This window comes from Sparassis crispa (assembly GCF_003851025.1).
Source record: "Sparassis crispa DNA, contig_000003F, whole genome shotgun sequence".
Lineage (NCBI taxonomy): Eukaryota > Fungi > Basidiomycota > Agaricomycetes > Polyporales > Sparassidaceae > Sparassis > Sparassis crispa.
Window position 1 is genome coordinate 2258357 of NW_020939750.1, and position 27488 is coordinate 2285844.

At 51.0% G+C, this 27488-nt stretch overlaps 6 protein-coding genes across 6 annotated transcripts; 3 read left to right on the top strand and 3 right to left on the bottom strand.

Moving 5' to 3' along the window:
• Positions 1 to 418: 418 nt before the first annotated feature.
• Positions 419 to 828, top strand: SCP_0408570 (hypothetical protein; the record flags this gene model as incomplete). The annotated part of the gene is made up of 3 exons (XM_027757585.1): positions 419 to 458; positions 512 to 604; positions 656 to 828. The coding sequence occupies 3 exons, from the start codon at positions 419 to 421 to the stop codon at positions 826 to 828; spliced, it is 306 nt and encodes a 101-aa protein (XP_027613386.1).
• Positions 829 to 3390: 2562 nt separating this feature from the next.
• SCP_0408580 (DNA repair protein) lies at positions 3391 to 4970 on the top strand (the record flags this gene model as incomplete). The annotated part of the gene is made up of 3 exons (XM_027757586.1): positions 3391 to 3457; positions 3506 to 3755; positions 3809 to 4970. The coding sequence occupies 3 exons, from the start codon at positions 3391 to 3393 to the stop codon at positions 4968 to 4970; spliced, it is 1479 nt and encodes a 492-aa protein (XP_027613387.1).
• A 132-nt stretch (positions 4971 to 5102) lies between these two features.
• SCP_0408590 (hypothetical protein) lies at positions 5103 to 6043 on the bottom strand (the record flags this gene model as incomplete). Its single annotated transcript, XM_027757587.1, has 6 exons — positions 5103 to 5392; positions 5441 to 5569; positions 5620 to 5708; positions 5770 to 5827; positions 5885 to 5956; positions 6004 to 6043. The coding sequence occupies 6 exons, from the start codon at positions 6041 to 6043 to the stop codon at positions 5103 to 5105; spliced, it is 678 nt and encodes a 225-aa protein (XP_027613388.1).
• Positions 6044 to 7863: 1820 nt separating this feature from the next.
• SCP_0408600 (hypothetical protein) lies at positions 7864 to 8988 on the bottom strand (the record flags this gene model as incomplete). The annotated part of the gene is made up of 1 exon (XM_027757588.1): positions 7864 to 8988. The coding sequence occupies one exon, from the start codon at positions 8986 to 8988 to the stop codon at positions 7864 to 7866; it is 1125 nt and encodes a 374-aa protein (XP_027613389.1).
• A 64-nt stretch (positions 8989 to 9052) lies between these two features.
• SCP_0408610 (hypothetical protein) lies at positions 9053 to 11152 on the bottom strand (the record flags this gene model as incomplete). The annotated part of the gene is made up of 1 exon (XM_027757589.1): positions 9053 to 11152. One exon carries the CDS (start codon positions 11150 to 11152, stop codon positions 9053 to 9055), a length of 2100 nt encoding a protein of 699 aa, XP_027613390.1.
• A 1382-nt stretch (positions 11153 to 12534) lies between these two features.
• Positions 12535 to 26878, top strand: SCP_0408620 (Transposon Tf2-9 polyprotein; the record flags this gene model as incomplete). The annotated part of the gene is made up of 9 exons (XM_027757590.1): positions 12535 to 13510; positions 13744 to 17263; positions 25684 to 25757; positions 25956 to 26006; positions 26058 to 26296; positions 26371 to 26430; positions 26488 to 26556; positions 26617 to 26753; positions 26818 to 26878. 9 exons carry the CDS (start codon positions 12535 to 12537, stop codon positions 26876 to 26878), a joined length of 5187 nt encoding a protein of 1728 aa, XP_027613391.1.
• Positions 26879 to 27488: the final 610 nt, after the last annotated feature.

The window sequence follows — 27488 nt, forward strand, 5'->3', positions numbered from 1 at the left end:
TCTGCCAGAACTGATTTTCTTTAATCAACGTCGTTGTTGATAGAGAATGCAAATCAGTTGCCACGTGGAGTGGTCGCGTATGAATGAGGCATATCTTAGACCCATCTACTCACAGTGTTACTTATTAGTCACGCTTGGGTGGAGAAAACCAGCCCTGAGCAAACTACACCTTCCACAACAACTTTGAGAAAAAACTGTCGCAATCATATGATCAGAAACTGTCTTCTGAACAATATGATCGAAGCAGATTTTTGAAGGTGGTGGTGTGGAAGGTGTAGACACGACAGGCAATGGTGGCTCATCACCAGCCGCAACAGGCAGATGGCGGAGAGGGAACTGTCTTAAAAACACCTTTCTGAGGTTCTTGGTGTGCACTCGACAGACAGTTTTTCCGACAACAGGATATGTTCGGCCTGAGATGCCAGCGTCACAGGCTAGTTGCCATACATGGAAGGATGGTACAACTATCCTCCGAGTGACAAGTCATTGCAGTTAATCTTTTGTCCACCAGTGCAGCGCGATGGACAGTTGATGTTGATTAAGACAATTGCATCTTGCTCGATCAAGTCGTTTGAGGCATGCAGTTGTGTCCGCGGCTCTCTTCGTGAGCCGTTTGGCAGCTCCGCTCATAATCAGGCATCGACGTCGGGAATAGGTCACGTCAACGACATTAATCCGACGCTACGAGGATATTCTTCCGCGCTCTCTTGCAGCTCGGCCAATCTGTCGCTTGCAATGGCCGACACCACAACGCATGCGTTGCTCCCATGCTGCTTGATCCTGGCACCTGCACTCCAACTGTTTAGTAACAAAGTTCTCCATATTTAGAGTTGGGAACGCTCAGTAGACGTGAATGCACGGAACAGGGGGATACCTGACCCCAGGCGCCGCTCTCACAGTACGTCTTGCTACCATACTAGTCATCCTAAACTGGACCACAGTGTGTCTACGCTGAGCCACTGAATCGATTTCGAGAAGGCTAGGGTTTGCACCACGACCACTCATTCCATTCCATGACAGTTGACCGACATCCGACGGACCGCATCATCCAAGCTATCTATCAATACTACCGACCGTGCTATAAAGCCAGGACGACTTATGTACCATGCATATCCCAATGGTGACGCGGAAGCGACTGTCTTTCTAAAATCCTTCACGTGCACTACCTACTACCATGCGCCCTACAAAGATATACAGGCATCCAGAGTTCCGACCCGATGAGGATGACATGACCCTCCTGTCGACGATCATCTTGGTTTTTTCTCTGGCGATATGTGGCGCAGTATTTCTCCTCACAATATCTTGCCTTTTCTTCTGGGAGGATTGTACACTATGTCAGTCTCAATCCTCTGTGCTTCGTCCTTGCGCATTATCGCTGACCAGAGGAAAAATAGCAAACATGTTCTTTGCCAGTCACAAGGCACGCTTTGTCACCGTGCAACAGCTTCTCAGGAATTATGGATAACCTTAGAACAGTGGGTATCCCGGAATTTGTGTCTTCGTCTCCTTTCTTGACCTCATACCCAGTACCCGCCATTTCGACACTATAGCCATAGTTGTCGGTGCTTTGAGCTCCTTGTACCATCGCGGGTAGCTGCAACACACTGGGATCGAGAGAACCCGTATTGAATGAAATGATTGGAGGCGATGGGTAGCTAGGAATATTGCATCACCTTCTGACTTAGAGAAACCCAAGCTGTAAATGTTGAGGAGTTCTACATACGTACCAATGTAAGATGCAGAAGGCTCCCAAGCTTTGCATACAATGATGACGCGGTACTTGCCCTGGTCGATACCCTCCAGATTCTGCGATTGTTTCGAGATCCACATCCGCCGAACCGGAGCTATTCTACTGCCGCAGTTGCATCCATGCGAAGCGGGGAAGAATGTAGACAAGACAACAACTGAATTGGCATGCAATCACATGCCTGCAGTCATAGAACAAATCACCTACGACTATTTCATGGTCTAATCCGACGCTGGTAGACGGCGTTTGTGCAATGGACATTCTGCGTTGTGGCGCTGTCCCTGAGTGAAAGGCGAAGGAAGACCTAAGGAAGCGCTCGGGAGCAATGAAGGGGGCACGGATCAATCGCAGGCATTAGGCAGCCGCAGGCAGCAGTGCTTCCACTTCCACTGGACCTTCAGTGTGCATCTGGGGAGCATCCCACGCATTGACCCAGCACGAAGAATATAATGTGAGCCTTGTGCAGGTAATCTCCCGCACACTGAGTATAAGGCGCGATGGTACATCTGCACTATTAGTGTGATCTTCCTCGTTGAACGCAAGGATTCGTCAGTTCCACCAAGATCAGCGCTCGCACAACATGTACTGCTTAACATCGCAACGCGGCAAAGAACAGGGCCGTCCAGCGCGTGCTGTATTGGTGGTCACTGCGTCCGAGTTTGATGTCTATGTCGCTGAAACTTCCAGGTGACATTGGCCTGGGTTCATCTGGAGAACCACATCACTGAGAACGAGCCCGGGGGGATACTCTTACCGCGAAGAACTTGAAATTAGGCCAACGCGATGCAATTACATATCGCGCTATGCAGAAGTGCAATATCCACGCATCTATGCGAGGTAAAGTGATCCTTCACAAGTATGCCTGCAATAGTAAGTGGAGTGAGCGTTAGATTCATGACAAGTATGACAGCGACACCGGGACCCGCGTAAATAGCGAGTAAATGCAGAAAACCCACCTATCTCGTAAGCCAGAAGTCATCGGAACTGATTTTCCCAGCACTGTACCAAATTTGATAGCACCAGCAGCGTATGCGTAAAACTATGGAAACTATCGAGTATCCTTCTGCCAATGTGGCTTGTTCAGACGAGGTCACGTCGGCTGTTGGGAGGTTTTCGCAGATTGCTTGGGCAAAACCATCGTCTTTCAGGGCGAATTAGAGGGTTAGGTACTATAGCTGAACTGGAGGAGGGTGGATGACTGCCTGCCCTTTGAGTATACTCATGGGCGCGAGGCGCATCGCCAAGTAGATTCTACGATGCTCCGGATATACACTGATCTTTTTTATAGCTCCCTACAGTATTGATTGGCATGATGCCGAGAATATCTCAAGAGACAACAAGTGAAGAAGCCATCGTGTCAACGCTTTAGCAAGTTGCTTACCGGCGGCCCAGGATTTTATGACCAATTAATACTTGCACACGGCAGCGACATCCAGAGGGAGTGCATGAGAAAAATCGTAACAATTCTAAGTTATTGCTGGCAGCTGTACCCAGATAATGGAGTTGACGGACAAGTAATCAGGCCGTTGAGTAGCCATGTGATCGACGCGTAGGCGCTCGTTGGGCCGTGCACGTCTGTCACCGTGTCCGAACCTGAGCGCTGAAGACTGAAGTTCAACAGTTATGTCTTGCTGACGATAACGATGGAGGCCCGGTCCTTGTTGACGGTGACTTCGCTCTCTGGAGATGACCGTACAGCTCTGAAGAAAGGTTAGTGCTCTCGCCGGTGTCGCGTCTGGTCTAACCCAATCCCGGCAGGCAACATCTTGACCGTCGCAGACCTCATGTTGACTTCGCCAGGAGACCTGGTGAAAAAGTGCAGGTTTTCCCTGAATGAGGCGCAAAAAATAGTGGACCTGGTCTGTAGGGAACTCGCCCACCAGCCTCGCATGCTCGAGGATGTTGTGGAGGAGGGGGAAGAGAAGTTCACAACCGGAGATCTGCGACTGGATGAAACGCTCGGCGGTGGCATTCGGCCAGGAATGCTGTGGGAGGTCGTCGGGGAAAGGTACGGCAGTTCCCCGTTTGCACTCATTCACAGCATGTTCACTCGATCTCTAGTGCTGCGGGCAAGACTCAGCTCGCGCTCCAGCTCTGCTTGATGGTTCAGCTACCTCTAGAGCTAGGCGGCCTTTCAGGCTCTGCCTGCATCCTGACGACGTCTGCCCATCTGCCCACTACCCGCCTCGTCGAAATCGCCGATACCCACGCGCTGCTCTCGTCCACGCATTGTGGGCTCTCCGATATCCACACCATTAAGACGCCCGAGATACCCATCCTCCTACACGTCCTCTCAACGACACTGCCCACCTTCATCTCACAGCAAGCCTCCCGGGACGGCGCGAAGCCCGTTAAGCTGCTCATTGTCGACGCACTCACGGAGCTCTTCCACTCGGATAGCAAGACATCGAAGCACACCCTGTTTGAGCGCTCCAAGAACCTTTCCGAAATCTCTGCACTCCTGTACGATCTCACACGCCGGCATCGGCTCGCGGTGCTTGTGCTGAACGAGGTGATCGACGTGTTTGGCGCTACGCTCGAGGCCGATGCCGGCTTCACAGGCGACATGCTCTACCGCGACCAAGCGCGCTTCTTCGGGCGCGCGGACAGCGTGCCAGGCGAGGAGCGAAAGGAGGCCGCGCTCGGGCTCGTATGGGCGAACCAGGTTAATGCGCGCATCATGATGAGCCGCACGGGCAGAATGCGGCACATCGATGTCAGCAACCTCGCGAGCAGTAGGCGGAAGCGTCGCAGGCTCGAGGATGCGTCGGACGGTGCGCAGCGTGTTGGCGACCTGCCCATGTTCGTCCGCCGGCTCAGCGTCATTTTCAGCTGCGTCGCCCTACCGGCATCCTTGGATTATGTCGTCTGCGACCAGGGCATTGTGACCGTCCCCGAGGAGCCCGCATTCCCTGAGCCTCCGCGGGCTGTTAGCACTGAGAGTGTGATCGCCCCAGGTCCAACGGCAACGCCAGCGCAAACGCCCTATGATGTATCTCCGTACGACGTTGGCCTTATTTCAGGCAACCCCAAATTGGTCGATAGTAACGCCCAGCCAGCCGAAGACGCAGGCCCAGCCGCGGAAAGTATAGAGGCAGAAGATGGGCCCCGTGCAGACGAGGATGAGTGGGATCAGTACTGGAAAGACGCAGACACGGACGACAGCCTGTACAGACATGTAGATACTTACCTTGCCCCACCAATTAACGCAACACCAGATTAACAGCGCTGCTGAGCCAGTCAGGAAAATAAGAGCAGTTAAAAGTGCACTCCATCCGTTCGGGATGCTAAATAATACATAGTACAATGTGAACGATTGCGGCGTGCATATAAGTAGCAAGATGGAAATAACGGACTAGGCCACCTCTCTGGAACGTCGGTTGTTGGCCGTCCGCTTTGGCTGCAAGCGGCGTTCTATCCAGTAGGGATGAGTGGTACCCGGTTGCACAGCGCCTTGTCTCACAATAGGGCGAGTGACACGCTCCAGCTTCTCTTGGGGATAGTAGACAGGAGGAGGTGACACGGGAGCGGTGACCCGACGAAACCTCAGGCGGCGTCCGTCAGGCAAAGTTGTGAATTGCGGCTCCCAGACATCACTGTCATCAGGTTTCTTGTCAAGAAAAGCCAACACGAGCCCGACCACAGCTGCGAGGACGTCAGAATGTGACCCTACGCAGAGATGGAGGGGCTCACCGATGAGGGTGGTGCACCACGACGTCACCAGAGTCATAGCGGCCAGAAACTCTGGGAAACTCAGACCGACGTAGTCTGCCCACAAACTGGGCGTCTGGGAGGCGCGTGCGGTGAGTATGAGGGAGCCAACTACTGGGGTGAGTGCTTGAACGTCAGGTAAGGGTGTGATCTGCACACACCAGTTGTCAACAGAAGCAGTATGCCCGCATACAGCACATAGATCTTGGTGCTTAATCCTGACCACTCCCGGCGCACGTAATGTACGAATCTAGTAGGAGGAGTTCACACTAGGATAAGGACGAGATATTGTCTTGGTGGCCGTGACGTACTGCGCTGCCAGGAGTATCATAGCGATCAAGTCGATCACTATGCAACCAACCTCAAAGGCTGAAAAGTAGATTTCAGCGACCAGCAGGAAGAAAATATCGACACTTGGGGACTTACGGTTTCCAGTCTTGCCGTGGAACGAAATTCCCAAGAGGCCAACCAGAACAGCATGCATCACGAAGAGAAAGACTGCGAGGCGTTAGAATGATCGTACCAGGTATAACAAGTTCACTTACCACAGGCCGAGAAGTGGGCAAACGACAAGTAAAATCCCATATCGCGTCGACACGGAGGCGTTACGGAGACTAAGAGCTAACGTGAAAGCCGATGATGACGATGTGGCGACGCGGTAGCGACGAGGCCAATGGGACCCCCGCAGCGTAGATGGTGGACCGGTACAGAGAAAAAAAGGTTACGAAAGAGAAGAACTTCAATTTATACGTTGCGGACAAAGCCTTAGCCCATATCAGACAAACAAGGGTTAACAAGCCCCACCTCCGCACTTCGAATGGAAATGCAATCCGTGCGGGGAGGTTACTGAACAATGGCTTTAGCATGACGGGTGGCCACAAGCGTCCGCTTTGCATAAATTCAGATGGCGCCCGAACCCCGAACCCCGAACGACACGAAGAGGACGAGGAGTTTTGCTTTAGAGCACTGCCCAGCGCTTGTTGCATCTGCGAGTGGCCGACCCAACGCCACTCGTAGTGGTCCAACACATTGCCACGTCAACATGCAAGTGTTCTACAGAGCACGGAGGTGAGTTGCGTGAGCGATTATTGATACACTGACAATGTTCTGAGCTCGTCCAGACCTAAGCGACGACGAGCTAGTGATATGTTCCTAGCTTACAGAGAAACATTCAAGTAAAATTCAATACACTAATTAGGACGCACTGATATTACACGACTCTTTGCAATTGGGCTATCTTGTCGCGAAGACCGAAAACGAATCGGACTCCGTATCGTCCACAAACTATATCGTGGTCAGTCAAAGCGTTTGAGTCATTGAGAGTCATAGAGTCAAAGCAAGACGGCTATTATGTATAGTAAGACACGTTCCTAGACAGAGAGCACACTGGTGTGCGTTCTTCAGGTTCAATTCGAGGGCTCGAGCGTGTATGCAAGCAATTGCCTAGCTAGTAAAAGAACCGGAATTTACTGGCATGAGTGCAGCAGTCGTTCGTGTAGGGCGCTTGACGATCTTATCTCAGTGATACCGCCCCAGAAGCTCTTTTGCTCACTCGGAGTTCAGCAGATATTTCTTCAGTCTGCCCAGGGAGACACAGTGAGACAAGTGTAGTAGGCAGCCATCCCAGGTCCCCGTATCGTATGAAGGGAGCTCCGCGATCACGTGTTCAACGATCCCCAATCAATTCAACTTGATGCAGGCATGCACCGGCAAAATCCGAGACACAGGGTAGGGGGGGGCTCCGAGGCCCTCAACCGGAAATTATTTCCACCTAGGAAACTGCTAGTAGGAGGTGAGTAAAAGCTTACTCTCATGAGTTCCATGCCTTACAGGCGAAACCTATCGCAAATGAGAGCTTGCAACGCGTATCAGGGGATGGTCTTCGGCCGGCGGCGGGAGGGCGGGGTCGGGGTCGGGCGCTTAGTGGGTGTGATGTCGGGTCACAGAGGTAACAAACAGGTGACATACTTATGTAATCCTTTTTTGTAGCTCCTCTTTATGTCTATGAAAGTCGCTCGCTCAGCGCACTGAAAAGAAAGCCAAGAACAAAGTGCATTGCATCAGTAAATACGACGAGTATAATATGAGATGACTGGGCAAGGACGGAATGGAGCTACGCATAATCTAGTACTATGACTAGGGCGAAACAGAGCTGTGGGGAAAGCGACGGAATAGAAAGGCGCGATGAGAAAGGTACTGCAAATAGACGATGAAGGAAAAGGTACAATGAAAACGAGAGTGCGAATATAATGGGTGAAGCCCGCTAGGGGCCTTCCGATGCAAAGAACAAAACTCTGGGTGTCAGGAGATCCGAGAAACGAGCGGCGATCCCCTTTACCAGGTAGGAGATCAACGACGCATCAGCGCGAGCTCGGATACCCCCAAGACTAGGAGTTGATGCTTACCTAGCGCACAGGAGGCATGGAGTAGCGCACCAAGGCTTCATGGATCGCGAGGACAGCCTGCATGTAGGGCGCCATTACTTGCGCATGTTTGCGCAGGTATAGGGTGAAGGTGTTGCTCTGCCAACGCCCTTTCGACTTTACCACTTCAAATGCGATACCTCGCAGTAAGTACTCGAGAGTACCACCTATGCGAATGCTGTGGCCGTGAAGGTTGTGCGAGAGGTCCTTGCTTGCCCTGCTGACATGTTGGAGGAAAATCTGCCGCGTGAGTGGGTGCGACGACGGTCCGTGCCGGTAAGTGAAGAGGGGAGCATCGGCCGGAAGGCGGTTGATGGCGAAATGATTTTCGAGCGCCTGCGCCAGGTCTGTGAGACCGTTTTGCCTGGCCCAGAAAATGTCTTCACCGTGTGGGGCCGCCTTGGTCACGGGGAGGTGGAAGACGGTTTCTTCAAACCCATTTCGATCTCTGGCCACGCGGATGTCTGAACGTTTGACGTGTAAAGCGGGATCGAACGCGGTGAGATTCTGAACTGTTACCTCACCCACCCTGGCGACTGCATAGAAGGCGGTTGTGAGACAGGCCCACACCGCAGCATCGAGAGGCTCAGAGAGGGAGAGTTTGCCGTGAATGTGGGCGAGGATTTCGATGGTAAAAGGCTCACGTGGGATGCGTTTCGATGAACTCAGAGTGAGGATGTCTGCAGATTTGAGAAGGACATCCATCTCGTTCTTCTCCATGATCCAAGGAAGACCGTGCAGGAGATGCCATGCGCGAACACCTGCGACGTAATTTCCGATGGTCTTGCCCGCATATGCCCCGGCAAGAGTTGCGATGAAGGAAGCCATGAGGATAGAGCTAGCAGGGGCATGCTTGCTCTCGGGAATGTCTTTCGTGTCGTAGAAGACGTGAAAAACTAGCAAACCCGAACCATAGCTCTCGGCTGTGTTTTCTGACCAGGCGAAGGCTGTGACGGCTTCGATACGAGCGATGTCTTCAGCACTGAGTGAGACGGGGGCACCATGCGCATCGAGCGGCCGTCGCGAGGATGGGGGCCGCCATGAGTGGAGACGTTCTCGCGCCAGACAATGAGGTCGCAGCGGGGACGGCAGAGGAGTGAGGCTCATGTTGTATGGTTGAGGTCAGCGATGAGCGGGGCTGTGAGCAGGTAACGGCACATTGAGACGTCGGCTAGTCATCCCAGTAAGAACCGTGCCAGAGGAGCTCATCGCTCTGGCGGTCGCGTTCGAAGTTGAGTGAAGCGCACTCTGCGGCTGGCCTGTCAATGTATACTTTGGTGAGGGGAGCGATGCGGCGGCCTTGTTGGAGGAGGTGACGCTCGGCTGAGGTTGGGGGGGCGTCGAAATTGACGAGGAAGGGGTGTAGCTCGGGAGGAATCTCGATGGCAGGAAGAAGGGGAAGGGACTTGGGATAGATGCCACGGGATGGTGCGTCTGCTGGGTTGCTTTGGCTGGGAATGTACCTGGTGTGGATGGAGGAGCCGGCATTGCCAAGAAGGGAGTGTAAATGCTGGAAGACGAGATTGACCTGACGATTGCGGCTGCGTCCATTCCACCATCCCTCGACGACGCCCTTGTTGTCTCCGTAGACCTTGAGGTGGCGGGGGAAGGAGGGGACTGTGAGGAGGAGGCGTACGAGGAGCTCGAAGCCGACGGCTTCGGCCCAGCCAATGTCCCGAAGATCTCTTTTCCAGTCTGGTAGGAGATGCCATGCGCGCCATCGCTCACCGATGACGACACCAATGCCAATGCCCGAGCTTGCGTCGGAGTAAGCATGGACATCGGCCAGTTCGCAGGGGCCTGGGATTGGTCTGGATAAGGTTGGTTGGCTGAGTGCTCTTGTCCACCATTCGAGATCTGCGGTGGTGCCAGAAGGTGGATGGAGAAGCTTGAAAGGACAGTTACTGAAGAGGCCCAGCATGGCTTCTAGGTTGGTGAGGTAAGCACGTCCCACGGTAGCGACCAAGGATGCATGGAGCAGTTTGCCGTATAGCTTCTGGACATCGAGCAGGGAGTGCGTGCGGGAACGCGACCAGTCCTCAATTGCCGTGCGATATTTTGCTGCCTTGGCCGGAGGAATGGCCACGGTACGTGTTTCGAGATCCCAGGAGAAACCTGTGAATGGGAAGCATGAACTGAAAGGGATGTCCTTCTCCTGTTTCCAGGGGATGCCCAGATGCGAGGAGATTGAATCGATATCATCGAGGTTATAAGTGAAACGAGCATCGTGGTCTGAGCGAGGGGATCGCTGCGAAAGGTCTCGCAGAGGCCAGGCCATGTCCTCATCGAACTCATCTGTCCTCCCATCGGGCAATAGATCCCCGCCGAACCAGAAACGTCCTCCCGTGTGGTGTCGACCACCATGAGCTTCGATGCGAGTGCGCCATTCCTCGCGCCTGTGATTGTAATCAGCAAGGTGAGAGCGAAGTAGTCGTATAAAAATGTGGTCATCCACCCACTTAGAAAGCGGGCCGATGCCTTTGGAACGCATGATGTCTGCTCCCGCATCTGCGACGCTGCCATATACGCCCGCATTGGATGTGACACCGAAGGCGGCGCTGGTGTCGAGAGCGAATTCGTCACCCTCAGATAGACGGACGACGGTACCGGGCCACTGCGATGAGGCAAGAGGAATGATACGATAGGCTTCGGAGACATCACGGACTGCGCCTTCAGAGCCCGGGGGAACGCGCCAACATAGCAAGGAAAAGGCTGTGAAGGTTCCCCAGGTACACGGGTAATTATCTGAGTCAATATGATAGTTGATAGATGTATAGACAGCAGAAGGAGTGCGCGGAAAGGAAAAATTTTGGACAAGACGAAAAACACCTGGTTTGTGAGGTTTCGGCACGAGAGACAGTGGAGAGGATTGGAAAGGACCGATGAGAGATTCGACGGTTGCGCGCGACATGGGTCCGAGGTAGCGGCCTTGCTGCAGCTCGTGTCGCACGATGTTTTGAAAAGCGGCATTATGCTCCAAAAGGGTGCGACTATTGGGAGGCGTGTTGGTGAAAGGAATGGGTTTGATTCCCACGTCGAAGCTGTGTCTGATAGAGTGTACGATGAAAGGATACCGCGTGAGCAAACCTGAATCTGATAGCAGCTCGTGCCATCCTTCAGCTCGAAGAGGGGTGAGAGGATGGAAGCGTCTCTGCAAAATGGCATTGATGAGCGCCGTGAGATGAGTCTCCGCATCCCGAGCACTCGTGACGATGGCTCTTTGATGTACAAGATCGGGGACGTTGCCAATCGGTACAGATGGTGATGCCATCGGGATTGATAATTTTTCCCTTTGTGTTACAACGCTCCCCACTTGTGGCGCGTCTTTTCTTTTTCTTTTCCTTGTTCCCTTTACGTTACCAGACCACGTGATCCAACACGTGACTCATTGGAGCGCAACCTCCGATTCTTTACCCAGATGTCCAGAACCCCTAGTCTAGGGTTACACCGGATCCAACTCCGGACCTTTTTCTTATCGCGCATGCAAGACGTGCATGTACGCCTCATCTTTACCTCGTTCTGATACACGACTCGTTATCCCCATTAGTACTGATTATCTCTCACGACCTTACTCAGCTTTCTCATACATATTACTTCCTCGCTGTTACCTTGCCCAGATATCGTTTCACCTTATCTAGCCAATGAACGATCTCGCATTACTGCGTAGTACTGCGGATACCTTTTGTATAAGTAGACGACCTTGTCGAGCTGGATCCCCATCTCGACCTGGTTACCATTAAACCAGCTTTTCACTTGCCTTTGACTGAGATCGACCGTCAGTAGCAGACAGCTACTACGAGTCATAAGAACGAACTCTGATCGACCTTCAGTGCGAGGGCATCGCCAGAAGTGTCACTTGAACAGACTTGTGTCTTAGACTAAAGACCTTGTCTCGTGACGACTCGACTAGACGCTCGTGTTTCGCTGCCGCGTAACATTAGGTCGAGATCTTATTACTCTCTGTGACTTCCTAGAGTCTAACAACGAACTACCGACCGGACCGAACCTTGAAGACTGAACGATACACCCGATTCGATTGCTAAAGCACCGTTTGAGATTACTCTGTAATCGAGGTAGCTGAAGGGATAGACTGATCACTCATCTTCGGAGAGGGGTCTGTCCGAGAGACCAATAGGCCGAGGAGGCTGAGGTAATCACTCGAGCAATCAGCAAATAGGTGTATCAGTTTGAAGACAGAAGACACTCTACGGGCTTGTTAGCCGACGACGAACGAACCCACTTAGTTAAGGACGGTGTGCAGTCTACGTGTAGACGTAGGCCACACAGAAGGATTTATCCACGCTGGATTTTAACTACATCAACCCGACCGCTCTTCCAGAGCAGTACCGCGAGCACCTCCCATCCCAAGCGGAGTGGAGCACAGAACGAAACACACATTTCATAGGAGGAAGGCCTGTATTCATCAGGCCAGACAATCACAACTTCGACTACTCCCCAGAGGAATTTGAAAGGACACTTCCCCATAATCTTGGTGGAATAGTCCTCCAGCACATCGCAGACAGCGGTATAACAACCTCCTATCCAGGAGAAAGACCAGACGCCCCTTGGAACCCCCCTGCCCAGAATCCTGTACCCCAACCGACTCTTGCACCAATCGTACCCGATTACATACCACCGATGGCTACAGTTACCATGGATGAAGGACGTCACCATGCTAGCCAGAAGGAACTTGGTTTTAGAAAACCCGAGATCTTCAACGGTTCAGACCGTTCGAAGCTTAGGGAATTTATAAACCAATGCAAGAACTACATGGCCGGAAATAGCCATGTCTACCAGGAGGACAATCAGAAGATCGCATTCGTGCTATCGCACATGCAAGGAGGAACAGCAGGATCATGGGCACAGAGCTTCATAGAAACGGAACTCACCAATGACGACTTCCTTTCTTATGGGAGTTGGAGAGACTTCATTGCGAGTGTGAACAAAGCATTTGGCGATGAAAATATTGAAGAAACCGCTCGTACCTTGCTGCGTAACATCAAGCAAGGGACTCGTACTGCGGACGACTACATTGCCGAATTCCGATCGCTTGAATCCAAGGCGAAACTAGAAGATGCCGGAAATATCGAGTATTTCAAGTGGGGGCTTAACGACCCACTCCGACAAAGGATATATGGGATGGAAAGCATGCCCAAGACACTTGACAAGTGGTACGAATACGCCTCGCAGTTTGATAACCAATGGAGATCTGCTCAGATCTTCAAGCGAGGAGCCACTATGACGACACGAGGAAAGGGCCGATCTGTCCATCGTCCCTACTACTCGGCTTCTGCAAAGGATCCAAACGCGATGGATGTTGATCGTGTCAATATCTCGCGCTTATCCCCAGACGAGCGACAGAAGAGAATGAAAGAAGGATTATGTTTCCTATGCGGAAAGAAGGGCCATATAGCCAACGACAGACAATTTCACCCCCAGTCTGGAAGTTTCACCCGTGCCAGAACGATACAGCCCGGGTTAGACACAGACACGATCACATGGATCAAGAAGATGCGAGAAGACCTCGCACAGAAGAAGGAGACGTCGAAGGAAGAAACCAGAGAGGAACAGATCGCCTATGTGCGAAACGTCTTCAACGACATGACTGACGAAGAACGAACCCAATTGGGTTTTTGAGACGACGGCCACTAGTAATGCATGGACCGTCGCATCTTATCGTATCTCCCCTCGTTATTTGTAACACTAGCGGAAATTCAATCACTGTGAATATTTCGTTGGGAGAGAAGGAAGACGTTACAACAGAAGCCTTGATCGATTCCGGTGCGGCCGAAACGTTCATGAACATTCATTTTGCGGAAGAAAACGATTTCATCAGATGGGAATTACCGAAACCGATTACAGTCATGAATGCAGATGGCACACCAAATCAAATGGGTACCATTACTCATTGCACCTGGAAGATGATGAAAATCGGAGGAAGGAAGACGCTTACTCGCTTCCTCTTGACCGGCATTGGCAAAGAAAACATACTTCTCGGCATGCCGTGGCTTAAACGCCTCAATCCAATGATCAACTGGGAAACCGGTGACTTTTGGTTTGGTAAAGATGCCAAATGGCCACCGAAACCCACCGTCGAAGATGCACCAGATGAAGAAGTTTCGATTTTCAAGGAAGATGGACTCCCAGAGTTAATCACCACCGAAACTTCCCCTACCTCGTTTGGACATTCGGAATCTATCAGAGAAATCATGGCCGATAACACTGAGCGTGGCGAGTTACCCGCAGTGCGGAATGATACCGAACCAGATGACCTATCATCAGAATCCCCTATGGATCAGCTCGATGACGACGATCTAGTTATATCCTATATCGCAGGAGAGCCAGTCATTGGGATATTTGAACCCATCAGGAAGGAGTCACCTTTGACGAATGAAGAGACTGAAACCGCAGTCTTCACCATACGAAGAGGTCCCGCCATTGGAAGAATGACACACAGTACTCGATCCCCATTATTCTATAATGCACAGAATACGGTCTTTTACAAACCATCCGGTAAATCACAAGAATTGGCACAACAGGCACACAAGGAAGCATCAGCTGTAGACAAACCCAAAACCGTCGAGGAGTTGGTCCCCAATTACCTCCACGATTTGAAGTCCGTCTTTGAAAAGAAAGCAGCTGAACGCTTTCCAGAAACCAGGCCTTGGGACCACGCCATTGACTTGAAACCCGATTTTATTCCACGCGACTGTAAAGTCTATCCGTTATCGCTCAAAGAACAAGGAGCGATGGATGACTTCCTGGAAGAAAATCTGCGAAAAAGATATATCCGACCGTCGAAATCTCCCATGGCTTCACCGTTTTTCTTCGTAGGAAAGAAAGACGGAGCGCTACGTCCTTGTCAGGATTACCGATACCTGAATGAAGGGACGGTGAAGAATGCCTATCCTCTTCCGCTCATCTCTGACCTTATGGATCAATTCAAAGGCGCATCGATCTTTACGAAAATGGATTTACGCTCCGGATATAACAATGTCAGAATCAAAGATGGTGACCAATGGAAGGGCGCATTTAAGACAAATCGCGGACTTTTCGAACCTATGGTCATGTTCTTTGGACTCTGCAACTCCCCGGCGACTTTCCAAATGATGATGAACGCACTCTTCAAGGACATGATCGACGAGGGATGGATAGTCATTTACATGGATGATATCCTCATCTTCTCAAATGATTTGGAAGAACATCACGTTCGAACCCGACGCGTACTCCAACAACTCAAAGACAACGACTTATTCCTTAAACCGGAAAAGTGTTTCTTTGACGTTAAAGAAGTCGAATTCCTAGGCATGATCATTCGAGAAAACTACATTGGCATGGACCCTATCAAACTTAAAGGAATTGCGGAATGGCCTGAACCAAGCACGGTAAAAGGTGTTCGCTCTTTCCTAGGGTTTGGAAACTTCTATCGGAAGTTTATTGCCAACTTCTCGGATATTGCCAAACCATTGACAAATCTTACGCGCACTGCCGCTGGATCTCCACCTTTTGAATGGACAACAGAATGTCAGACAGCTTTCGACACATTGAAGCAACGATTTAGTACCGCCCCAGTACTGTTACTGCCTGACAAGGCAAAACCCTTTATTGTTGAATCCGACGCTTCCAAGTTTGCTACGGGTGCAGTTTTACGCCAAGCTGATATCAATGGAGAACTCCATCCTTGTGCCTACATCTCACAGACGCTCAATCCAGCTGAACGGAACTACGAAATCTACGACCGCGAACTCCTCGGAATTATTCGAGCCCTCACTGAATGGCGCCATTATCTTGAAGGCTCTCCCCATCCCGTCGAAGTTCGCAGTGATCACAAGAACCTCACGTACTTCCGTACAGCTCAGAAGTTAAACCGCCGACAGGCACGATGGAGTCTCAAATTATCACAATTTGATCTTCACCTCATCCATGTCCCTGGCACTCAGATGATCCAATCTGATGCGCTCTCTCATCGTAATGGACTCGATGACAGTGAAAGTGACAACGAAGATCGCATTCTTTTACCCAATGCACTATTCGTGCGATCCATTTCCCCGACACTATTCGACGAAATCAGGAATCACGCAGCAAAAGACCTCATTGTTCACGAAGCCCTCGAAGCGATTGCACACAAAGGGCCATTCCCCATGAAATCATCGCTTTCCGACTGGGAAGTTCGCGATGGTGTCATCCTCTACAAGGGAAAGATTTACGTCCCACCATCCGAAACTCTTCGTCGTGATCTCGTTCGACTACATCACGACTCCCCTGCCATGGGTCACCCTGGAAAGTTCAATACTCTTGAACTGTTACGTCGTGAATTCTGGTGGCCTGGCATGTATATATTTGTCTACAATTATGTTGAAGGCTGTGCCGCCTGTCAACAAATGAAACCGAATACTCATCCAACTCGTATTCCTTTGGAACCAATTCCCGCCGACCCACACGCATTACCATTTTCCTGTTGCACCACCGATTTTATTACCGACCTCCCCGTTTCCAACGGTTTTGATTCAATTATGGTCGTAGTAGACCATGACCTTACGAAGGGGGTGATTCTTACGCCCTGCCTCAAAACGATCACAGCCGAAGGAACGGCCAAGATTTTTCATGACAAAGTATACTCGCGATTTGGATTACCCGACCGAATCATCTCGGATAGAGGACCTCAATACGCATCCAAGGTCTTCCAAGAGTTAAATCGACTACTCCAGATCAGATCATCAATGAGCACAGCTTATCACCCTCAGACGGACGGAGAAACAGAGCGAGTCAACCAGGAGCTGGAAATCTATCTTCGACTCTATTGCGGAAACAACCCTGAAACATGGGCCGACCGCCTGCCAGACCTCGAGTTTTGTCATAACACAAGGGAACACTCGGCACGGAAGATGAGCCCATTCCGCATCATGATGGGATATGAACCACGGGGACTCCCTTCCGTATTTCCGACCACGAACATTCCATCGGTTGAATCCAGGCTTGACATGTTGCAGAAGATAAGACTAGAAGCACTAGCCATGCACGAGTTAGCCCGACAACAGATGGCGGACCGAGTCAGACAAGGATCACCGAAGTTTACACTAGGACAGAAGGTCTGGCTAGACTCGAGGAACCTGAAGGTCAATTACGCCTCGCGCAAGATAGCACCAAAGCGTGAGGGGCCATTCGAAATTGTCGAAGTCATCGGACCAGCCAACTATCGTCTCAAACTCCCGAAGACCTGGCGAGTTCATTCCGTATTCCACGCTGCCCTTCTATCTCCTTATCGCGAAAACGACATACATGGTCCGAATTACGTGAACCCACCACCTGATGTCGTTGATAACGAAGAAGAGTACGAAGTCGAAGCCATCCTGAATCACAAGACGTACCGAGGTCATCTGAGGTACTTAGTCAAGTGGAAGGGATATTCTTCAGCAGAAAACTCGTGGGAACCTACCCACAATTTACAGAATGCCAAGCGAATCCTCGATGCATATAAAAGGACCAGGGGAATCCAGTAGAGGAGAAGAAACCCGGAATGACTACCACAATGGTTTTCCTCATCATCTTCCTAATCGTCCTCCACTGCACAACCCTCACCTTTCTTTGGACCATCCACCGAATCCTTATCAGACGACTTGTCGAACACACACTCTTCATGCGAGACAGCCCGCACGCTAACGGCTGGGGTGATCAGAACGATGCCTGGAACTGATCAGGCAGCTCTTATCTCTGTGGGAATACTCTTTATCGTCCAATGGATTTTCATCTATTTGATTATTACCCGGATCCACGACATTCTATTTCACATCACAGATAACCGCGATCCCCTTAACGACCGAAAGGTATAAAAGGGGGAGAAAACGACATATCATCAATGCCCACTTCCGCTATAGACGACCTTGTTCACAACATACTCGCTGAAGTCGCCTCCACAATTATGAGCATACCCGCATCGCCCACGCTTGTCAATGGAGTACCCTCTCGAGCACAGACACCCTTTATCCGCACCTCATCGCCCTCACCTTCTATCGAACTCAGTCACACATCGGACGAACAAGAATTTGCCACACGTCTGGTCTCGGCTATCCGTGTTCCTGTCGACTTCACAGATATCCTCGTCGCCTTACGAAATCGCCCGCAAGATCGACAAGCGGTGGTTTCCATGCAACGAGCATTAGAAATGGTCGAGTGGATGCAGACGGCCAGACAAGAGCTCATCGCAGCAGAAGAAAGGACGAGTAGAGCCCGGACCAGAGTTGACCAAGTCTGGTCGTTGATGCGCAGTACGGTCACTCGTACAGCACAGGAGATTTGGAGGGAGCATGGGGACGAAGACATCGGACACATCCTCGGATACACCACTAATGGAATACCCGCATCCACCCCTCGCTCGTCGCCAGAACCAATTCCCGTTCGACCTCGCCCGCCTCGTTCGCACGTACCCAGTGGACGATCTCCGTTATCCCAACCATCTTTCTCGACTGCATCCACTTCTTCGCGTCGCAGTCATCCCTACAGGAATGGACGTATCCCCGAACAAGGATCACGAACCAGCCGGCGGACATGCTACAGATGTGGAGGAGATCATTATGTCCGCGACTGCCCCCGACGACGATGAAGATCACAATATTTCTTGTGGGACAAGAAACGTTAGACGGGAGCTGATGTTACAACGCTCCCCACTTGTGGCGCGTCTTTTCTTTTTCTTTTCCTTGTTCCCTTTACGTTACCAGACCACGTGATCCAACACGTGACTCATTGGAGCGCAACCTCCGATTCTTTACCCAGATGTCCAGAACCCCTAGTCTAGGGTTACACCGGATCCAACTCCAGACCTTTTTCTTATCGCGCATGCAAGACGTGCATGTACGCCTCATCTTTACCTCGTTCTGATACACGACTCGTTATCCCCATTAGTACTGATTATCTCTCACGACCTTACTCAGCTTTCTCATACATATTACTTCCTCGCTGTTACCTTGCCCAGATATCGTTTCACCTTATCTAGCCAATGAACGATCTCGCATTACTGCGTAGTACTGCGGATACCTTTTGTATAAGTAGACGACCTTGTCGAGCTGGATCCCCATCTCGACCTGGTTACCATTAAACCAGCTTTTCACTTGCCTTTGACTGAGATCGACCGTCAGTAGCAGACAGCTACTACGAGTCATAAGAACGAACTCTGATCGACCTTCAGTGCGAGGGCATCGCCAGAAGTGTCACTTGAACGGACTTGTGTCTTAGACTAAAGACCTTGTCTCGTGACGACTCGACTAGACGCTCGTGTTTCGCTGCCGCGTAACACTTTGAGCTGCATGTGCATCACGAGGGGCCACCATTGTTCCATCGCATCGTCGCATTGCAACGTGTGATCTGCTCTGAGGTGTGGCGGCCGAGGCAGATGGCGCAGATGTGAGTGGCCGACGAACCTGCACCCCGTCGAAAAGACTGACTGCTGTCTCGTTGGGGGTCTTTCGAGAAATGACTATTGGAGGACTCGCGATGATGCTTAATCTTATCTCCATATCCCAACTGAGAGTATTGGCTACGCATTGGAGGCGATGCCGATCGACGACTACGGGAGATAGAACTACTGGCTGAGGCTCCTCGTCTTCCCCTTAAATCTTCCTGGATGCGGGATTGCAGTGCTGTCATCTAGTTGGACACAGTTAGGAAGGGGGAATGTGGATAAAGAGTGAAAGGAGTGAGAATGGAGTCGCGGGACGTGATGCGCAAGATACGAGATGCGGGATGTGACGCGATACGCGGGACGCAGAACGTGGGGCGCCGGGTGCAGGACGTGGAATGCAGGACGCAAAGGCACGTGACGCGAAGCGCAGGACGCGAGACGCATGACGCAAGGTGCGTGACGTGAAGCGCAGGATGCGAGACGCATGACGCAAGGCGCGGGACGCAAGACGCAAGACGCAGGACGCAGGGCGCACAACGCAGGATGCAGGGCGCAAAACACAGGACGCAGGGCGCGAAACGCAGGATGCAATAATGCAAAAAATGCATGACACAGAACGCGGGGTGCAGGACGCAATGACGCAGGACACAAGATGCAGGGCGTGGGACGCAGGACGCAGGACACGGGGCGGAAGAAGCGAGGACGTGATGTTGGAGCGAGCGGTGAACGGGGTGCGGGAGCGCGAGGTGCGAGAACGTGGGAAAGGTTGGTGCATAGGTGAGGAATGCATTGACGCAGGAGGCACAGAGCCCGACGGTGAAGGATAAGTGAGTGAGTGAATGCGTGACAGAACAAAGAGGATGCGGAGAGGTGGGGATAGGTGAGCTTAGAGTTGTCAGAAAGGAAAGGAGGATGACGGACCTGTCTCACAGCTTCGGAACGGGCATTTTCCCCTCGTTCGTTCAGGTAGCTGGTGAGGAGAGCTGAATTGATTTTGGCGATGTTGAAGGTACGCTCGTCTCCGCGTACGAGGGAGTCATGCCATTCTCTCTGGATGCGCGCTTGATAAATTAGGAGAGCGGCTTCGCCGTGCTCCCTCCTTCGAAATTCATGGTTGGTGATGGTGTAGAAGAAAGCGAGGAGGGAGTCTCGATGCTTCTGCGGCCAACCGGCTTTCTGGATCTCGATGAGGAAAACTGCCTTGCCCATTGTCATTTGACGCCACGAGAGATCGTGATCTTGGAGGGCATTGCGCGATGCGCGACAGGATGCCATCGGTTTGAGGGCCATCATGTTGTCCAGGCGGGCGATACCGAAGGCCTCATCGACGGTGGAGGATTGACTGTCGTGTGCGTCCTGGCAGCCCTCTTCAGTGAAGTACCACAGGCCAATGTACTCACGTTTTCGGAGTTTTTCCAAGGCATAAACGGACGGTCTGGCGAGTAGGACGTCCGGGGGGGCGGCGTCCTCATCAAAATCGCCGATTTTCGGTTTTTTCTTCTCCGCTTCACGGCGTTCTGCCTCTGCTAATTCTTCATCTGCTCGTTTTGCTGCGTTTTCGGCGGCGAGACGCTGAGCTTCGATGGCGTCTTCAGCATCCTGATCTGCCTGACGTTGTGCGGCCCAAGTCTGTTTGCGCAAGTCATTTTCGGCAGTCCACACGTCAGTGAGCTGCTAGGTTGCGACGTCGGGCGCGACTCCCTGGCTTAGCGCGAAGGCTTGGACAATGGCATTGTATAGCGGTGAGGAGAAATTCGGGCAGACTTCTAGACTCGGGTCAGATTGGAGTCTAGGCGGGGGTACTCCGGGTGCTTGTGCTAGTGCCGGTGGGGTCGGAGGGGCAGGAGGATTGTTGCCTGGAGGATCCATGATCAAGGAATCGAGTAAAACAGTGGATTCGGTGAGAGAAAAGACAGAGAGCAGCGAATCAGGAGCGCTGCGAACGACTGAGCACTAGCGAACGTGGCGGAGGACACGAGGTTAGGCGCCTGCTGGTGCTAGTACATAGACCTAACTCTAGGGTTAGGCTCATACCTCGCCTTTTCCTAGAGCGTCAAGCAACCACCTTCCATATATAGGGCATGGGAAATTCCCACGGGAGGGGGCTTGAAGGTCCTTAACTGGATTTTCTGACCTCGTGTGCGGAATTTGATTTGTGCATGCCTCTTGACTTGATGTATACAAAAGGAACGACTGTCTTCCTCCAGGTAACTAGAGGCTGTATCTATGAGCCTACTTGATGTAGTCGTTTCTTCGTTTCCTTGAGCCTTGAATTCAACATTACTTAGTGCTGTGACGCACAAATGCAGTCAATGTCCTTACTGGTCAAAACATTCCATCTTGGTGTATTACTATTAGCTTAAAATGGCACGTCCGAAGCGCGTTGCATGAAGAAGCTTCGTGGCCTCCCTAGTGGTGCTGGATTGGACACACAAGCACCGGTTCAACTGGACCATGAGGTGTCCTCAGTGGACGAGGATGCAGTAGGCAAACCTGCCGTAGGTATGTCCGTAGTGGAAAAGCCGGTATCAATTTCCAGCTCTGATGGGCCCCTTGTAAACGTAGCTGTAGGTGGAAGCACTCACATAGCTGCACCGTTGGCGGGCGGGTGTGCCTTGGAGGAGCTTCTTCAAGCTGGGCTGTCAGAATTAGAGTATGCGGAAGATCCTTCCATGGACAAACAACATGCAGGTTGGGATGCAAGGGTAATGGGCGTCGTCAGTGACGAGGATATCTCTGCACATAACTTCCCTCTCACTGAGGCTACTGGTCTACTGAAAGTTATTCTTCACGACATCAAGACATACGTCAAACCTGCGGTACTACATCGTAGTGAGATCATCAAGCTTCTACGAGAACACGAGACACAATGTTACCCGCATTAGAAGAAGCCCTTCGAACAGGACAGCTCGCTTCTGTACACCGCATGAGCAAGTGTGTTTCGTTGTGATGCTACTGTCAAACACATTGAAGTATGTACCGTCGTCAGGGCTATTCCGTGAAGAGGCAACCTCTTCGTCATCTGAGAGAAACGAGCCTGATATCATTCATGTTAAGTTCTCGGTGTATCTTCAGCCATGCGGCACTGATCTCACAATTGGTAGTCTGTTAAAGCGCCATCATCGGGACCGGTACTACGCGTCTCCACGGCCGCAGGCTCGACCCCCGATGTCTATCGTGAAAATGAAGAGTGATACCCTCGATTTTGGTGAGGAAATTCAACCTGCACTCGAACGATACTTCACAGGCAATCATCCTAAATTTAATCCTCCATCTTCGGCATTGAAGGACAGCTCCCTGTTCATAGCACAGGAAGCATTACCACTTTTATCCATTGGAAATAACCTGGCAAAAAGCATGGAAATCAATAATATATTTTCAAAGGAAAAACCTCGAGAAAAAAATGAGAAAAGAACAAAACATTCTCACAGTTTTTTCCCTTGGAAATAAGTTGCCTACCATATCAGGCAACTGGACATGACAGGACATGACAGGACATGCCAAAACCCGGATAAAATTACCATATTTGGCGACCAACTCATTTCCAGTGGAAAAACTGCGGAAATGCTTTGTTCTTTTACACATTTTTTCCTCATGTTTTTCCTGCAGTATAACTTTGTTGATTTCCACGCATTTTTCTAAGTTATTTCCTTGGGAAAAAAGGAGTTATGCGTCCTGTGTAGATGGTATGGAAGGTACTGTAGGTTTTCGACCAATCCGGACAGGTTTTGCCTTTTTTGGTTAGAAAAATCTCATAAAATCTCATAAATCGAGAAAAAATTATTGGCGGGGTCGTTGAAAATCCGTGTGACCTGTGACCGTCCGGATTGGTCGTAAACCTACAGTATATCTGAGCGTAGAAGAGCTCTGCCATGCGAGGAAGAGCGCAGGAAATTGTCTCTGGTCAAACTGCTGAGGGTCAAACCCTTCAGTATGTAAGTATCCTGTGACCTCTGTTCTGTACTTTGCTGATACTGTGTCAGCATTGTGCTCAATTTAAAAGGCACTGGGAGGACTACGTTGCTTATTGAAAGTTTGTGTCGTGAAATTTATACGTGACACCCTCCCGCAACAAAAACCATCTTCTGGGACCCAAGGATACTGATACTGCATGACCATACATTCAAGATGATCCTGGATTCACTCCTAACGCACCCCACCACACCGAGGAAGACCAGTGACCTGGAAAATAATATCCAGATCGCTGGACGAACATCCCGCTTGGTCTTGCTCGTACGCTTGACCATCTTCCATTTCTTCCTCGTTGTTCTCCACCAAACGTCAATGTGGTGGACTTACGACGCCGATGGATGTACCTTCAATTTCGACCCTCGGGCCTACTCAAAAACATAGACATCTTCAATGAATTATTCCAGAGGATACACTCAGTTCAAAATGATCAGGTAGTGCAACGTGAAATCGTTGAGGCATCGCTAGACGTTCACAATGATGTCCATGTCAACGTCGGTTCTCTATTCTGTGCCCTGGATGAAGCCCAAAGCACATCACAGAGGGGAGCAGATACTTTTAATCCGGCAAGCCCCCGCAAACAACGGACTGCCTCGCACGAGATGTACGATGCTTGGTCCATGTTCTCGATGGCTATAACCTTGTGGTCTTCCACTTACGGTGAACTCGGCCACATCTCAGCCTGGATAGGAAATGACATTCCCCAAGCTCTTGTCGGACACCGGATACTTTGACAACGAGGAGCATCTGCGAAGTTGCATTACCGACCCGATTTGGCCCAACCACGAGTTGAACATTGATGAAGACCAGATTTTAATGCACACTTAGCACTGCCTCCGGGGAAGGTGGGTCAAACTTACATACAGTCCTTTGTGGGTAATTCCATGTAAAAGATTTTAGACACCCTTGGACCGCTGGGTACACAATGCTCCTGCAAAGGATGGGCATCACATCTGGGAACAAGACTTTAGATGCCCACGCCAAATACCTCACGGACAGTTTTGAGGCGATGGATGGGAAGGCCGTTGTGGAAAACGAGCCTGGCATTGACATAAGCAAGGCCCTCTTTTCGGAGATCGACTTCTCCCTGCTGAAGGAACAGAGGAACCGCAAAATCGAGGGGCTAATCTTATGAGCCGTTATGAACACAATCGTGCAGAACTGGCCGTACATTTTTTTTGCCCAGTTCATCGATGCTGTCACCCTTGGCTTTGCTCATATAAAGCCAGGAAAGGATCTAGTCAATTTCTGCAGCCCGTCACTGAGTTCATCCAGATGTTACCCCGGCGCAATGACAAAGATCTATCTTATCATGGCAGCTGCACTGCACTACTTCCAGTCTCATCCCATCCCTTCGATCTTGGTCACAGGCCCATACAAGGTTGTGAAGAAGCATCTACCCGCGGGTTTGCTATGAAGAACGTTGTGATGATTGCGCTGGCTCATGTTTTCAAGTATGGTGTTACATCGTCGAATGACACCTTCACTCTGTATAACAGCGAAGGACAGGCTTGGCTGTCAGAACCAGTGTATCTTGTTTCTATTGCTGGACAATCCACCTTTCCTTGTTGCAGACGGCTGGGACGGCAACTAGGAAATCATGTCAGTGATGGTCCACCCTGGAGCTTAGGCTGCCATAATTCATAATCACTGGTATGCATTGCAGCTGCACGCTCCAGTGAATTTCAGGATTTTAGCGAAGCACACTGTAAAAAACAACAGTAAGTATACCAATGAAGAACGTTGTATGATTTGGCGGTGACCTTTTGACTTGCTAACACCTTAAACAAGCATCATATAGCATTCAGCGACTGTAAGCTCCCTGTGGATAATATTATACGATAGCGGGAAGGAGTCGTACTTCCAGTCGCTCCCATTGGGATGAAGAATACTTGCGCTGCCTCCAAGATGCGCATCCTTACAATACATAACAGATGTGCCACGGGTGTGAACAAACATGACATGAAAACTAGGTGCCATGGCCGCCTTCTGAGCGCGATCAGTAAAACCGGGTCTGGGTGTTTGACGTACTCCGTGCCTCTAACACCGGATGGCATGCCAAGGAGGTTTTGACATCATGCTGCATGACGCAGCTGCAACTGCAAAAAGAAGCCATGAAGAAGTTCACTGATGGGTTGGAGGATGCCGAGGACAAACGAGCTGCTCTGGAATCTGCGCTCATGGCTGGGAGTTGGACAACGATAATTTGCGGAGGCGGAATGAATTATTGGACGTGGTTCGTTCAGCTCGAAATGAGTGGGGCGCACAGAAGCTCCGGGCAGAGTCCCTTGTAGAGACTTGCGCTCTCCAACTTTAGAGGCGAATTCAGAATTGCGCGGATTTACTGGGAAATTGGGAGTGTATCAACCATCTCTCTAGCACTTAGACATGCCGTATTAGGTACGTACATATCAGACGTGTCTCTTACCTCTACTTAGCCCTGGGTTCGTCACCTTCCTCCGTAGAGTAGGTAATTGTGCCGCCATCTTCTATTTCACTCCTGAGAAGGTCGGTGAGCGAGCCATCGTCCCACAACCTTTCCGTCATCTATTCGTGCGTAGGAGAATTCGCGCACTCGATTTGTACGGTTCAGTAGCGAAGTCGCTCCAGATTCGCAATTTGACTGTATTCTCGGCTCAAGCGCTTGTATCTTGTGCCGTCACTTCGATGATCCTCTGAAGGCCCGCATGCTCCGTTTGAGAGTGACTAGATATTTGTCTAAATCTTGACTTCCTCGCTGCATTGCGGTGGTCTTTAAATTGTAAGCTTGAAGCTTATGGCGTGGTCGCGGAAGAATCACAGAGAAGGACAGATTTGTTGGTGTGGGCCGCTGAACGAGGCTGCCAGCCCAATCGATGTTGTGGTTTGTTTCCCGAGTCACGCCCCGGCAGCGCGCCTGCGGCGCACGCTTTCAGGACGACACCAGTTGCTGTCGACCACCACTTGCCTACCTTTCCATTTCAACCCCTAGCTGATCAGGCCCTCTATCATTCAATCTTTCACCGCCAGTTTCTAACATGCGATCTAAGTTCAAGGACGAACACCCCTTCGGTTAGTAGTAGCTCGCCTCCTCTCGCTACGCGGGATCTAAGCCCATCTGGTGCTGAACGCACTGCGTCTTACAGAGAAGCGCAAGGCCGAGGCGGAGCGCATCCGACAGAAGTACCCAGACCGCATTCCTGCAAGTTCATGACTGCCTCGTTGTATTGCAATTCCTCTGACATGGCGTTCGATTTGAACAGGTCATCTGCGAGAAGGCAGACAAGACCGACATCCCAACGATTGATAAGAAGAAGTATTTGGTACCATCAGTACGTCTCGCACTTCTCAATTCACACAAGGTGGCTGAGTCATTGCTTCCTTTGAACTAGGATCTGACAGTTGGCCAATTCGTCTATGTGATCCGGAAGCGTATCAAGCTCGCGCCGGAGAAGGCCATCTTCATCTTCGTCGACGAAGTACTACCGCCGACTGCGGCACTCATGAGCTCTATCTACGAGGAGCACAAGTAAGTATTTCGGTATCCCCCGACCGAACGCTGAATATATCTTTCCATTGCGTGTTTCTTCCAGGGATGAAGATGGCTTCCTCTACGTCAGCTATTCGGGAGAGAACACCTTCGGCAGCCGGTGAATGCACTGTCGTCGTCGACTTCCCGTCTCGCAGACGGCGACCTGACTCTTGTTCTCTCTTGTGGCAGAAGTGGCGTGACACGGCGTAGAGATCCACGAAGGAGTGAAGGGAATATAACCTTCTACTGGATTTGTTCTATTATAATACTACATTCCTCACCCCCTTCTCTTGATCGTCACTCCGGCCCGTCTCCAGATACATACGTACGTCGACGTCTGTCGTGTGCTCTTCATGCACAGGCGCCTTGTATTTTATTCAGTTTTGTTCCCTTGGTGTCCTATACGAATGCAACTGGCTATTGATGTAAAACGACGCTGGATAATTGGCATTGAGCGTTGTCCTTCGTCGCCCTCCTGCCTGGCTCCCTGGCCAAAGCGTACAACTTCTGCTTCAACCTGCGCTACATGGACTGCGTGCGGTGATCGCACAATGTGACGTCAAGGCATGTCCTCAATGACTCCGCCTAGCGGAATTGAATACTCGCTCGCTTCAAGAGTGCAGTCTCTCCAACGTGACTGTCGTGCCGGTACTTCAAAGCTTCGACGTCCACCAGCTGGCGTATTAAATTGCATCGTATCGACTGATGATTGTTTGGGTGGTAGTCGCTCAG